The following is a 15,440-nucleotide window of genomic DNA, read 5'->3' on the forward strand; positions in this document are numbered from 1 at the left end:
ACTCCCTCCTGTATCTTTAACCAGAAAGAGAATTTAATGGACAATTTAATGACTTACGGGCCATTTCGGGCCCAGCTCAAGCAGAGAAGATGGAGCAACAAGCCAGCCACATTTTCATCAATCCTGAGGAAATGTAAACAGTGCTTCAAGGCTTAAAAAAGAAATGGTCCTCTGTAATATTGTCCTTCTTCTACCTTGTGATGTTTCCTAGATCCAAACTGTTTTATGCTGATGCACAGAGAAGGAACTGAAAAGGCTACATTAATTTCAAGCTTCATTAGGGACGTATGGAAAATGCTTTTCAAAATTAAAAAAAGTAAAACAAAAAAACTAGTTGTGCAGAAATGTCATATTAAAAGGAAGAGAAAGGTAACTGCCCTTATCTTAAAGGCATGCCAATTTTTTCTTAGTTTGTGGGCATTACAACTTTATGATTTATCTTATACCTAAACATTGATGAACTTTTCCTGTTATTTTCTTGATTATATTTTATTTTATTGGTTTTCCCACAGAGTTTTCAATGAATTGAAAAAGTGCTTGTCTAGTATTTCAGCCAGTGCTAATGAATAACAAATGATGGGCTTATGAAAGCAGTTCTGTTCTGTATTGAGGGTTTGTCCTTCATTGTATACCACACGGCTAGTAACAGTGTGGTCCTCTTCCTGGTGCTGCTGGGTTCTCCATGGTGCCTAGCAGAAAGTCTTCTTGGTGTTGCCCCTGGCCTGATGCTTTAGACAATGCTTGGGAGTTGATTCTGTGTGTACTAGTTGGGGAGTAGCATGGCCATGTATGTATCTTTTGTTTTTGTTTAGTTTCTCATAAAGTAGCATTGTTACAAGTTTTTACAAATTCTCATTTATAACTCTACCACCAGAACCCATGGTTGTATTCCGTTTTCTTTTCTCTTGAGACAGAGTCTTGCTCTGTTGCCCAGGCTGGAGTGCAGTGGTGTGATCTCGGCTCACTGCAACCTCCACCTACTGGGTTCAAGCGATTCTTGTGCCTCGGCCTCTCAAGTAGCTAGAATTACAGGCACCTGCCACCATGCTTAGCTAATTTTTGTATTTTCAGTAGAGACGGGGTTTCGCCATGTTGGCCAGGCTGGTCTCGAACTCCTGACCTCAGGTGATGTGCCTGCCTCAGTCTCCCGAAGTGCTGGGATCACAGGCATGAGCTGCTGCGCCCCATCGGTTATATTCCTTTCTAACTAGTTCATGTCTCATATGTATGTTTTATATAGTTACAATGATAAAATAATTAAGTTTCTATTTTGCTTATTTCACTTAATGAATTAAACATTCTCCCATGTTGATTCCTTGGATTCCTAATGATCATTTTACTAGCTGTATAACATTCTGCAAGTTGTTGAACCATTGATTTTAATTATATACTGTATAATAGCATTTAGAGTGTATGTCCTTAATCCTTAGTTTTTGTGTAGACAATTCAGGAGCATTGAACATTCTTTTTGTTTTTAACTGTAAACCGCTGTACTAATTTGAGAGTAACATTTTTCCGTTGTCTTTTATACTCTTAAAGGTTCTTAAACGAGATTGGAGTCTGTCTTTGAGAGGTTAAGCATTAGCAAAATATATTTTCATGTTTTGTGGAAAATCTCAAGCCTATGCAGAGAGAAAAGTACAGTGCACTCATATACACATCATTCAGCTGCAGTAATCATAAATTCATGACTATTCTTGTTTCATTTGACTTCTTTTACCCCTACCCTTTTGGCAATAATCCCAAGCATTTTATCAAGGGAAATGTATTGTTTGTCTTCTAATACCAGTCTTAAGAATATGACTGGAAATGACAGTAGGACTGGTAATTATTTTCACTTCTACGCTTTGCAAACACGAACACTAGATATGAATTCAGTTAGTAGGATTAATTGACTGGTCATCAGTCTCTCCTTCCCATGTACTTTATATTTTTGAAATGGAGTTTCGCTCTTGTTGCCCAGGCTGGAATGCAATGGCGTGATCTTGGCTCACTGCAACCTCCGCCTCCTGGGTACAAGCGATTCTCCTGCCTCAGCCTCCTGAGTAGCTGAGATTACAGGTGCTTGCCACCACGCCCAGCTAATTTTTGCATTTTAGTAGGGACGGGATTTCACCATGTTGGTCAGGCTGGTCTCGAACTCCTGACCTCAGGTGATCCGTCTGCCTCAGCCTCCCAAAGTGCTGAGATTACAGGCATGAGTCACCGCACCCGGCCCTTCCCATGTACTTTAAATATTTATCTCTATGGTTGACTTCTGCTCTGAAGCATGTACTTTCCTCTCTTAGCTGCATAATTTAGCCAATAGCAGAAACTAGCCTGGAACTGTGGTGACTGGCCCTTTCTCAGTATTTTGTAGATGACCCCACTGACTTTATGGAGGTGGATGGAGACTACGAAATGCCAGATGCCACAATGCCTGGTGTTCCTCAGCAGTACCAGGAAATTAATGACATGGAATATATCTCTCTAATAAGTTTCTGCTTATAGCTAGGATACGTTTGTTTCCAAAACTGTTACCAGACCAGCGTTTCCCAATTTATCTTCTTCCAACTTCTCACCTTATTAACCATCTCAAGTTTGGCCTTCCTCACCTATGAAACTCACAGAAACTATAATAAATTCAGGCTAATTCAACTGCTAAATTCAACTGTTCAGCCACATGGGATCACCAGTCCCCTAGATTCAGTGAGTCCTAATGTTAAGTCCTTGGGGATTAAATGCATTTTTGTGTACAAGGGGAGAAAAGTTCTGAAGCTTTACAGGTAATGTGAATTGAGACAATAGCTTTTAAAAAGAACATTTGTTTGATTATGAAAAATAAGTACTTCATATTCTTGCCTTGCTGGCCTAATTTTCAGTTGTTTTATGTTGAAAATCATGCATTTTCAGTTTTCAGTAGCTACTTTGGTGATACATATTGGTCTGGATTAGCACCCTGGTGAGTGTGCCAGCAAGAGTGAGTAGGTAAATGGTTTCTTTTTGTTCTTTACAAGCCTGCTACATTACTTCAGTTCTGTGCTAAAAGTCAGCAGAAAACTAGGTCAAGGAATCACTTAAAGATTAATAATGGGTACCTCTGTAAAATGACCTTACACAGAATAAAAGTCTAGGCCTTATGAGTTTATGTGAGGTAAAAAGTTAATGTGATGCTGAGAAGTTATGTTAAAAGTATACTTTTATGTAAGATTTTTGCTCCCCTCCATGTTTACATAGCATTTCCTTACTATCCCATATTGGTTTATGAGAAAAATCTCCCTAAATTGAAGATTCTTCACATCTTTTATTTGGTCTCTTTTTTTGGAGACAGGATCTCACTCTGTCGCCCGGGTTGGAGAGCAGTGGTGCAATCATGGCTCACCTTTCATAGATTAGCACTAGGAGAATGGTTTTAGGAAAAGCCTGGCTTTTGGAGTGAAGCAGCTTTAATTGATATTTAGTATTAGAGTATAGTAGAGAAGCAGCTCTGATGGTTTCCAGACCTCCTTTTATTTCTTAAATTATTGAGGTACCCCCAAGAGGGTTTGTTTATGTGGGTTATGTCTGTTTATACCATATTAGAAAATAAAACTGAGAAATCTTTAAAATGCTCATAAATTCATTTAAAAGTAACAACAAACCAATTATATAGTAGCATAAATAACATTTTTTGATGAAAAATATTTTTCCTCATCCAAAGATAGTTTTAATGTTAACATTTTTGCAAATCTCTTTAATATTTGGCTTAATAGATGACAGGTAAATTCTCATATCTACTTCGGCATTCAGTCCGTTACAATGTTTTCCTTGAAATATATAAAGAAAATGCAGCCTCAGGCAGATATGTGGTTAGAAAAGTAGTTACAAAAAGGAAGAGTATTTTAAGTTTTCCCAGATAATTTATATTTTTCTTTAATACCAAACCAAAACTTGACAAGTGATGTGTTTTTTTGTTTGTTTTTGACACAAGGTCTTGCTCTATTGCCCAGGCTTGACTGTAGTGGCGCAATCACAGCTCACTGTAGCTGCTACAGTGCACCTCAGGTGCAGGTGATCCTCCCACCTCAGCCTCTTAAGTATCTGGGACTACAGGCATGCGCCACTGTGCCCATCTAGTTTCTCTATTTTTTGTAGAGATGGTGTCTCACCATGTTGCCCAGGCTGGTCTTGAACTCCTGGGCTCAAGCGATCTGCCCACTGTAGCCCCCCAAAGTGCTGAGATTACAGGCATGAACCGTGTGCCTGGCCAGTGGTGGTTCTTTAAAGGTTAGTTGCAGTGTAGAATCTGAAACCATATCAGTGAACTTTTTGTATTATATTACATTAAAACCATTAGTCTGTCTTGTACTTTGAGTGAATCTTTTATCCACATATGATTTTGTAACATGCATTGGTCATTAGGAAAATAATGGGTTCGTTGATTGAGGCAGATCTTCAAAAGTTGACATTTTATTATAGTGTGTGTTTTTTTTTTTTAAATCACACTTGGTAATACCTTCACTTTAAAGATAAAAGTTGTAAGTACTAGGAAGCTATAAAGTTCATGGTGGGAGATGAGAGGTTTTCCAAAATCTAATCTTTGCACAAAAGCTTTATTATTGACAACTAATACTATCTTTTGTTGTTACTGTTTGTTTTTTTCCTAATACTGTCTTTTGGAAAAAAGACCTGCCAAATGTCCAAGTCTGCATTACCATAGTTTTTCCGTCAGTTGTTCTTCCAATTAAGAATGATACTCAATTAAAAAAAATGGCTAGTGCATCTCTTAATTGAAGCATTTGCACAAGTGCTTTACTTTGTGACACCGTAATATTGCACCATACATCAGAGGTGTTTTACTTGTATTTCCTCTGTAAAAAAGACTTCTACTTAAGGGTCAGGATTTAATAAATAGAATTTATAATATTTCCTTGCTTTATCAAGGTCATTCTTATGAAATTGGCACCACTGCCTCAATTGTGCTAAGGTACCGGCAGTTTTACCTACCAGTTTTTTTTGCACTATTAGTATAGATGTCAATACAGTGAAGAAAAGCAATAATACCGTAATATTATTGGGAAGGTTTTGACCTCGCAGGGCCCCTGTAAGCATCTCAGTCTGTGGACTTCATTTTGAGAATCATGCTAGTGTAGAGTATTACCAGTTTATGATTATGGTTGCTGTTAGTAAAACCTTAAGTGTTGTTTATAGATAAGAAGAAAAACTCTTTTTGGGGGAAGACTTACAAAATTATTGGAATTGTGTTAAGTAGTGTATACAGAAGCAACCAGTAACCACTGGTTATAATTCTTAATGCTGTCAGTTGAACATGATGTGGCTTTTGCTCTTTTAAAAATTGCTGTGTGGGGCCAGTCTTGGTGGCTCACACCTGTAATCCCAGCACTTTGGGAGGCTAAGGTGGGAGGATTACTTGAGCCCAGGAGTTTGAAACCAACCTGGACAACATAACGAGACCTTGTCTCTACTGAAAATAAAAAAAATTAGCCTGGCATGGTGGTGGGCGCCTGTGGTCCCAGCTACCTGGGAGGCTGAGGCTGGAGGATCACTTGAGCCCCGGAGTTGGAGGTTACAATTAGCTGTGATTGTGCTGCTGCACTCCAACATGGGTGACAGAGCAAAACCCTGACTTAAAAAAGTGCTGTGTAAACAGATTCTATTATAATTTAGTCAGGCTTTGTGATAGATGACATTTCTCTCATGTCTTCCTATACCATAAAAATTCATAATGCAAAATATTACTTTTTAATACAAATTGTAATTTACATGTCATCTAGATGAGAATTTATTGCTTCCTCTTTTGAAATTGTCTTAACAGAAGTCTATTTTGTAATATAAGGCAGAGTAAATGAAGGATAGTCTTTCATATATTTTCAACTTGGGAAATTCAGTTCTTAAGTTTACTTTTTCTTAGAAATTGTTTTCAAGCTTTCTATTATGAAAATTTCACATATAACCAGAGTAGACACAATGGTAGAGATAATGAACTCTCACCCAGTTTCATGCATTACTAATTCATAGATAGTCCTGTTTCACTTATGTCCCACTTCTTCCTTACTCTCGCCCCAGTTATTTTGAAGCAAATTTCAAATGTCACCTTTCATTTTTAAATATTTCAGTATGTATCTCTCAAATAATTTAAGATCGTAACTTAAAGAGAAAAAAGCATTATATCTTGGTTTTTCTTAAAAGTAGTGTGGGGCTGGGCACAGTGGCTCATGTCTGTTATCGCAGCACTTTGGGAGGCTGAGGCAGCTGGATCACCTGAGGCCAGGAGTTGGAGACCAGCCTGACCAACATGGCAAAACCCCGTCTCTACAAAAATAGTAGCTAGGCGTTGTGGCGCGCACCTGTAGTCCCAGCTACTCAGGAGGCTGAGGCAGGAGAATTGCCTGAACCCAGGAGGCAGAGGTTGCGGCGAGCCAAGATTACACCACCGCACTACCTGTGCACTACACTACCAGTGCACCACTGCCTCGGCGATAGAGTGAGATTCTGTCTCAAAAAAAGAAAAAAAAAGTATTAAGAAGCTGTTAGTGCCAAATAGAAATATTCTAACCTCTTTGACATTTTTTTTGCATCAATGTGTTTTCAGACTAGATGTAACTAATGCATTGGATAGAAAAACTTTTTAAGATCAATATTGTTTCCTTGAGCTTTTCTGCCTGTTCACCTTGGTCTTTGTACTTTCATTGTGATTATGCTAGCAGATATGGCAGAAAAACCAAATATGGATGATTAGAAGCTTTGAAATTATTTTAAGGTTTTGGACTTTTCCAGGATGAAGAGACTCGGCACAGCCTTGAGTGCATCCAGGCCAATCAGATCTTTCCCAGGAAGCAGCTGATCCGGGAGGATGAGAATCTTCAGGTAATTATAGGCCACTTTTAAATGTAAAATATTTATTTAGCATTAACTGTATAGCAGAGTTAATGGATTTAAGTGTAACGTACTATATTATATATATATAAAACCATACATGTAGTAGAAATGCAAGCTGGAAAACATCTCATTTTAGCAAGACTTATTTCCTGAGAATCCACTGTTTAAGATGATCTTCTCTGTATCATTCCTTTAGTAGTTCAGAATTTGAATAACTAGATATATTTGAATTAGGTGGGTATAAACCCATCCTCTTTAGCTTCCTTATCTACTTATGTGCTGTGTTTTCAACTTCAGTGGCAGAGGATTTACCATCCATTCAGCCAACTGATGTTTGAAGCTTTTTTTTTTTTTTTTTAACTGCTTCAGAACTCTGAAGGGTTTCTTTCATTTCGAAGGTTCCTTTCCTTGAACTTCATGGAGAGAGCACAGAGTTTGTGGGCCGTGCCGAGGATGCCATCATTGCCCTTTCCAATTACAGACTTCACATCAAGTTCAAGGAGTCTCTTGTTAATGTAAGTGATTACCAGCTGTTCTCCCTCTAAGGTAAATGGAGAAAGTAAGTCAAAAAACTTAATGCTCTCAAAGAGAGGAGAGGCATACAGAATTGGGAGAGAAAGCATTATGTGCTCTGCTTTTCTCACTTAATTTAGCACTCAAGGAACTCTAGCTTGGCCAGGCGCGGTGGCTCACGCCTGTAATCCCAGCACTTTGGGAGGCCAAGGCAGGCAGATCACAAGGTGAGGAGATCGAGACCATCCTGGCTAACACGGTGAAACCCCATTTCTACTAAAAATACAAAAAATTAGCCGGGCGTGGTGGCAGGTGCCTGTAGTCCCAGCTACTCAGGAGGCTGAGTCAGGAGAATGGCATGAACCCAGGAGGTGGAGCTGGCAGTGAGCCAAGATCGCACCACTGCACTCCAGCCTGGGTGACCAGAGCAAGACTCCATCTCAAAAACAAACAAACAACAACAACAAAACACACTAGATCAGCAAGCAGCTCTTATGCTTGATTTAAAATGATGTGTGTAGTTGTCAGCTGAGGTGTCCATTGTTTAGTTAACAGCGAATGATTTGCATTAGGTAATGCTGTATCATTAAGCTTTATAAAGGTATAAAGGCTGAATAGGCTTTTATTCTGCAATCTTTAGTAGTTACCAACTGCCTCAGTTGAGATAATTCCCTGGGCCTTAATGTCAAATGATGAGATGCACTTTGAGCTCACTGCAGACTCTCATTACAGCATGAGGTTACTCTAATGACTCCTTGGTGGTATAAGTGTAGATGTTAAGTATAATGTTTATTTGCATAATGGACTATGTATTACTGAAGAAAAGGAAGGCTCTTGATTCTCAAGAGTACATTTACCCTTTTCAGTTATGAATGTCCTCTCAGTGAACTGGTTCTTCCAGTGCTCTGCTATCATTAGCCTTAAATGAAACGAATAAAGGCTTGAAAATTCATGTACTTACAGCAAATGCCTTCTTCCTTCTTTACTTGCCAGTGTTGTGGCTTTCTACACTCCACTTCCAGCACAGAGAAGTGTATTATGACACATTAAAACAGCTCAGGACTGTAATTCCATGCAGACTGTGTTTTGGCTTCATTTTGGGATTCTTTGAAATCTGTTGTTCATTCGTTTTACTCAGCAATTAAAAAAAGACTCAGTGGCTGTCATTTTTTTTTGGTAGTTGACATTTTTTACTTGTTATTATCATTCTTCTTTGTAGTTAAGCATTTATGTCCAGGAGCAGTTTTGGCCTGAATCCCTTCTGGCTTCTAGATTTGGGCCATGATTATAGCAGTTATCAGTTTTCTGTCTATCAGCTAAAGATACACACCAGATTCATTAAGGAAAGAGGCAATGCTGTTCTTTCATACTATGTAGCACTCTGTTCAGAAGGGTCCACTTGGATTTGAGTAGTCGTGATGGGGAGGGGAAAGGGGGGAAACACCTATAAAATCCCAGCAACTGAGAATTCCCCACCAGCTACTGTGGAAGTAATGATAGTAGTGTTTAGTAGAACTGCCCAATTTAACTTTGTGTTCTTTCAGTGTTTGAATTGCTGGAATTAAATTATAATTAAATTGCATGTGAGAATGATAGTTTCATATCATTGCATTTTCTCATATCATCCTGTATTTATCAGTTTATTGGTTGATGGCCAAGTGTTTCAGAGACTATTTTAGAACTATTTGGGAATAAGGTCTGCTGGAAAGAAAGCAGGAAAGAAAGAAAGAAAGAAACTGATCATGTCATTCATCAGCTTAAAGCCCTTCAGTGTTTCTTCACTACTTCTATGATGAAGATCAGATTGTTTAGCATGACATGAAGCTGTCTGACAACGTGGCAGGGACCAAGGATCACAGCTTCCCTCCTTTCCCCATTATCACATTTTTACTTGTAAAAGCAGCCTCTTTGTACTATTCAGCCATACCTCACACCTCTGTGTTCTCTTTTCGGCCCAGGAACTTCTGTTCATCTGTCAAAATTCAGTTCAGGTGATAACTTCTCCTGTGAAGCCTTTCTTAGTCCCAGTTCCCTCTGTGACAGTTAACTACACTCTTTCTTTGCTTTGTCTTTATCTCGTACATTCTTTTATAACATTTACCAAATAGGTTGTAATTTTTGGTTAATTGTTTTTGTGTCTTCAAGATCCAGCATGTCTCCTGGTGCCACAATATTCAGTAAATATTAAATGAATTGAAGTTAATGTGGGTTTGAAGTGGGCATTAGAACCTTTTCCCCCTTTGGCGTTTAAAGCTTATTTTAAAACAGTACACTTCTGTGTGAATAGGCTGTGGCTTAATTGTCTCTAAGGATAGCTGTGTGAGTAGGTTGTTGACTGGAATTGTTGATCCCCCATTGTGATTGAGAGATAATGCTTAAGGAAACTTGCCACTGTTCTTTCTTTTGATCCATTTTCTTAATCTGAAAGTGTTTTTTTTCTGTTAGCATCATAACCCTCTAAGGCATAGAGCCTACATGTTACTTAAAAAGCCCAGGGTAGGCTGGGTGCAGTGATGCACGCCTGTAATCGCAGCACTTTGGGAGGCTGAGGCAGGCAGATCACCTGAGGTTGTGAGTTCGAAACCAGCTTGGCCAAAATGGTGAAACCCCATCTCTACTAAAAATACAGAAATTAGCTGGGCATGGTGGCATGTGCTACTCAGGAAGCTGAGGTAGGAGAATCACTTGAACCCAGGAGGCGGAGGTTGCAATGAGCTGAGATCATGCCACTGCACTCCAGCCTGGATGACAGAGGGAGACTTTGTCAAAAAAAAAAAGGAAAAAAAAAAACAACACCCAAGGTAATGGCTTTGTACAGAAAAATGATGGTGTAAAAGTATTTTGGCATTGCAGTGACTTTAAAAATTTCAGATTGAGGCCGGGCACGGTGGCTCACGCCTGTAATCCCAGCACTTTGGGAGGCCGAGGCAGGAGGATCACGAGGTCAGGAGATCAAGACCATCCTGGCTAACACGGTGAAACCCCGTCTCTACCAAAAATACAAAAAATTAGCCGGACGTGGTGGCAGGCGCCTGTAGTCCCAGCTACTCAGGAGGCTGAGTCAGGAGAATGGCGTGAACCCGGGAGGCGGAGCTTGCAGTGAGCCGAGATCGCGCCATTGCACTCCAGCCTGGGTGACAGAGCGAGACTCTGTCTCATTAAAAAAAAAAAAAAAAAATTCAGATTGAGAGAGACTAGAACTCCTCCATAAAAATAAATTAATTTCATCACAGCTAGTGCTAAGAGATTCCTGAAACCTGAAACCTGAAGGTACTTAGGAAACAAGGATTCTTCCTGCATCGGGTCCTGGATGGAGATCAGACAGTTGGTAGTGGTGTTGCCCCTCCCTCTTTCCTTCCCTTAGCAAATAAGTATTTCAATAAAATATGTGTATTTCAATAAAATGTTAGATCAGGAGGCTCTCTTTAAATGTTATTTTATCTATATCAAACACATTTAAACCATCAAAGCGCAGACATACCAGCATATGTTGTGGCATGCCCCAGTTCATCATTTTGTATGCTTAAATCAAAATACTTAATTAACACTTCAGAAAATGATTTACCATCAAGTTTTAAATAGCTACCTGATATCATATATTCTCTTTTAATTTCACAGCACATTGAGTAAAATGTGTCTGTAGGTTTTGATACCGTAAACATCATTACTTTAATTCACACATTCACTGAATATCAAGTTCCAGTTCCTGTGGTAAAGAATCTCTGTAGTAGAGTTTATGTGTAGCATTTAAGGTATACATTGCTCCTATTCTGTGCTTTTCCCAAATTATTATATATTTACAGACATAGTTCTTTGAAGCTTAGATAACTTATAAACAAGTGTTCAAGTGGAATTCATGAACGTTTAAAAGTGTGTGTGTGTGTGTGTGTGTGTATGTGTTTGTAATTTAATAGACTGCTTCTCAATCTGCTGCTTCTAAAATCCCTGTAAGTAGCATGAAAATCCTAGGCGGTTGCTGCACCTGTGCTTGGAGCAAATTGGTTTTGAGTGTTAGATGCTCACCTTGCAAATCAGCAGAATGTTTCCCCTCTGCATGAGTCCTTTTCCTCTTACTGGACCAAATTCCAGTTGTATGCTACTAGGAGAACAATTTGTAGGGTAAGGAAAAAGCCCTGCAGTTTATACATAAGCAGATGGAATTGTGACCTTCAAAAAAATGTAGAACAAGTTTCTGTTAGAAATAATTTGTAAAATCAACACTAGTTTTTTTTTCTTTCACTTTGTTTTTTGGAGACGGAGTTTCACTCTGTCGTCCAGGCTGGAGTGCGTTAGCACAGTCTCGGCTCACTGCAGCCTTAGTCTCCTGGGCTCAAGTTATTCTCCCACCTCAGCCTCCCAAAGTGTTGGAACTACAGGCGTTAGCCACCACACCCTGCTGCGAAGGAGGTTATTGTTAACATTTAATGCACTTTGATCTAGCATTCATATAACAGTGGGAGCCTCTGAAAGCAGTGCTGGAGGCTTGTAAATTGTCAAAGGTGAACAATAGAGTTTGAATCTTAAACCAGTGACAGTCTTCTGCTGATTAGTGGGTTTTTGGTGGTTGTTTTTTGAAACAGGGTCTTGCTCTGTCGCCCAGGCTGGAGTGCACTGGCGCCATCATGGCCCACTGCAGCCTCAACTTCCTGCGCTTAGGTGATCCTCCCACCTCAGCCTTCTGAGTAGCTAGGTCTACAGACACATGCCACCGTGTTCAGTTAATTTTATTTTATTTTTTATAGAGATGATGTCTGTGTTGCCCAGGTTGGTCTCAAAACTCCTGGGCTCAAGCAATGCACCCACCTTGGCCTCCCAAAGTGCTGGGATTACAGATGTGAGCCACTGCACTCAATTTTTTATTTTATTTTATTTTTATTTTATTATATTTATTTTATTTTTATGTTATGTTATTGTAGTGACAGGGTTTCACCATGTTGCCCAGGCTGGTCTTGAACTCCTGGGCTCAAGTGATCCTCCTGCCTCAGCCTACCAAAGTGCTGGGTTTATAGATGTGAGTCGTTGTGCCCGGCCCTGATTAGTTTTTAAATGAAAAGATTTTTGTGCCCAGATATTCCACTTTATTACTGATTTTAGATTTAGACTTATTATTTTTACTCTTTTACTGCCATTTTAACTTCACGTGTACAAGATTAGTACTTCCCATTCAGGCTATAAAAAGGGTGTTTGTTTTTAAAAAGGTAGGAATTATCCCACTCTAGATTCTGGTGTTTAAAAATAATGCACATGTATGCACACACACCCAGAATGAATTGAGGTAAATATAGTAGGGTATGATGGCATCAGTTCCCTCTGGAATGTGACAGTACTGTGGACATAACCTGTGCATGTCTGTATGTCTGTTAAATTTTTAAACTGCTGCTCTTCTGCTTTTTTTGGATTGATGCTCTTAAGGGTGTTAGTGTCTATAATGTAACTTGGCTTTTTGAGGAATTGGTTGTAGCACTGAATGTGTTTGATGCATTGTTTGAGCATGAGTTTGGTGAAATTTATATTAGGAAAAGCATTGTAAGGTGAGATTGCGTTACCTGGCAGGTGGAGAGATAGAGGAGAGAGGAGCAAAAAGAAAATGAGTTGCTACAAGACATTGAATCAGTACGTTTGAGAGGATTTGAAAGTTAGTTTATCTTGCTACTCTTTTACAAAAGGAATTGCATCTGAGGAGTTTTGATTTAAACTCTATTTTCCTCTTGAAGATCCCTGGTGGAGAAGCTACTTATTTGTGAAAGAAAAACTAAAGTAGAGCTCATATGGAAGAGAAGCCCACGTGTAGGGGCAGAAAGAAAGACACACCGTGTATGGTGGAAGGAGCCCAGGCTGGAGGACAGACATGGATCCTGGTCCTGACTTTACTACTATACTAGCTTATAGTGTAGTAGTTTTAACCTTCCTGGGCTGTAAAGTGGACTGGCTCTTGAATCTGTAATTTGCTTTTGAGGTTGAATATAGGGTATCTCTAGTTATAGAAATGTTAAGAGATTGTTTTCATATGTGAGGAAATTTGAACCTAAAGCAGTGTAGTGGGCCTTAAGAAAATAGAGAAACAGTATGTTTTAGATGGAGGTATGAACAGGAAAAGAAGGTCAATTCTGCCTTTTAGAAAAGGCAATCTGGACTGGGTGCGGTGGCTCACACCTGTAATTCCAGCACTTTGGGAGGCCTAGGCGGGTGGATCACCTGAGGTCAGGGGTTCGACACCAACCTGGACAAATGGCAAAACCCCATCTCTACTAAAAATACAAAAATTAGCTGGGCGTGGTGGCTGGGATCACAGGTGCCTGCTACTCAGGAAGCTGAGGCAGGGAGAATAGCTTGAACCTGGGAGGTGGAGGTTGCAGTGAACCAAGATCGCGCCATTGCACTCCAGCCTGGGCAACAGAACGAGACTCCATCTCAAAAAAAAAAAAAAAAAAAAAGAAAGAAAGAAAGAAAAGGCAGTCTGTGCAGGAAGTGCTGAAGGGAAACACTGCAGTAGAAAGGAGAAGAAAAGGGAGATATTTGTTATAAAAATCAGGTGTTTCTCTTTTGTATGTCCCTATTCTTGCTGCGTATTAAGCTTTCCTGCATGTGACAATCTGCATGAATATTAAAATCTGCTGTTCTCCATATCTGTGACTTGTAATACACATGGTTGATTTTGGTGACTTGCTAGTGTCTGCAATCTGATTTCAATGCATAGAACCAACATTCTAATTCTTTTTTCTTAAATTTACGATGTTAAAATATAGAAAAAAAATATGTATATATTGCCTGAATTTTAGGTAGCAAATGTTTTGCATGGTCTGAGATAATTTTATGATATTAAATTTGGGCACAGGCCATTGGGCTCTGGTTTAGTAATAAGGATGTAAAACTTACCTGTTCTTTGTAGCAAAGTAGCAAAGGCTAATCCATTTCCCCCAGCAGCTGCTAAGAGCATTAGCTGGTTTTCATGTCTTCTGTCCATAAAGAAAGTCAGTTGCAGGGGACTTGGGATGCAGGTGACTGCTGCAAGAGCAGCCTCTTCTTGTGGATTTGTAAAGCTCACTCTAATCCTATCCCAGACTCTTTCCAGGCCCCATGACTGAGATTTCCTTAGTTGTGACCAAGGTTCAGAAAGCAGAGGCTGATGGCACATGGGAAGGCTGGAGGCTTGCCCAATGAAGCCAGCAAAATTTTAATTGGTAACATTTTAGAAAATTGAGATTAGAACTCACGGCTCTTAATTGCCAGTCTGGCAGCCACATTTTGGGGGGATATAGTGAGTTAAGGTAGTTAGCAGGAGTATATACAAAATAAAAAGCAGTAAGTGTCTGTTACAGGCTACCCAGAGAACTGGCCTGAGAACAAAGCAAAGTTGTCTTCTAATCTGTCTTCTTAATCTCAATATTTCTTCTTTATAGTTTTATCTCTGATAAATTGTAGGTTTTTTTTTTTTTTTTTTTTCCTTCTTAGATGCACAGGTCTCAGAAGAATTCTTAGTTGCATCAGTTGCAGTTTCTCACAGCACCTTGGGGTTAAGGACGTAAACAAAAACAGAAGGCCAAAAGCTCCTTTTGTTCTCAGAACACAGGCAAGATTTTTCTTTTTTCTTTTTTTTTTCGTTTTTGAGATGGAGTTTCGCTCTTGTTGCCCAGGCTGGTGTGCAATGACACGATCTCAGCTTACCGCAGTCTCTGCCTCCGGGATTCAAGCGATGCTCCTGCCTCAGCCTCTGGAGTAGCTGGGATTACAGGCATGCACCAAAATTACAGGCATGCACCAAATATAGGCATGCACCAAATACAGGCATGCACCAAATACAGGCATGCACCAAAATACAGGCATGCACCAAAATTATCCGCACCCGGATAATTTTGTATTTTTAGTAGAGATGGGGTTTCTCCATGTTGGTCAGGCTGGTCTCAAACTCCTGACCTCAGGTGATCCGCCCACCTCGGCCTCCCAAAATGTTGGCATTACAGGCATGAGCCACCGTGTCTGGCCAAGATTTCTTAGTCTTTTTCTGACCCCCAGTCCTATTACATTTGTAAGGGAATTTTTATAGAATGTAGACTTAAAAGCAAGAAGAC

At 39.6% G+C, this 15,440-nt stretch overlaps 1 protein-coding gene across 5 annotated transcripts in view; it reads left to right on the forward strand.

Annotated features, from left to right (window-relative positions):
• The window catches only part of MTMR3 (myotubularin related protein 3), a 147,015-nt gene that overhangs the window by 90,814 nt on the left and 40,761 nt on the right, over window positions 1-15,440 (forward strand). For all 5 annotated transcript variants that reach the window (XM_008964400.4, XM_003812008.5, XM_003812010.5 and 2 more), the window contains 2 exons: window positions 6,757-6,846; window positions 7,257-7,373. In XM_008964400.4, coding sequence (XP_008962648.3) covers window positions 6,757-6,846; window positions 7,257-7,373 — 207 coding nt within the window. The remainder of the gene's footprint in view (window positions 1-6,756; window positions 6,847-7,256; window positions 7,374-15,440) is intronic.

The sequence above is a fragment of the Pan paniscus genome, chromosome 23 (assembly GCF_029289425.2).
Source record: "Pan paniscus chromosome 23, NHGRI_mPanPan1-v2.0_pri, whole genome shotgun sequence".
Classification (NCBI taxonomy): Eukaryota; Metazoa; Chordata; class Mammalia; order Primates; family Hominidae; genus Pan; species Pan paniscus.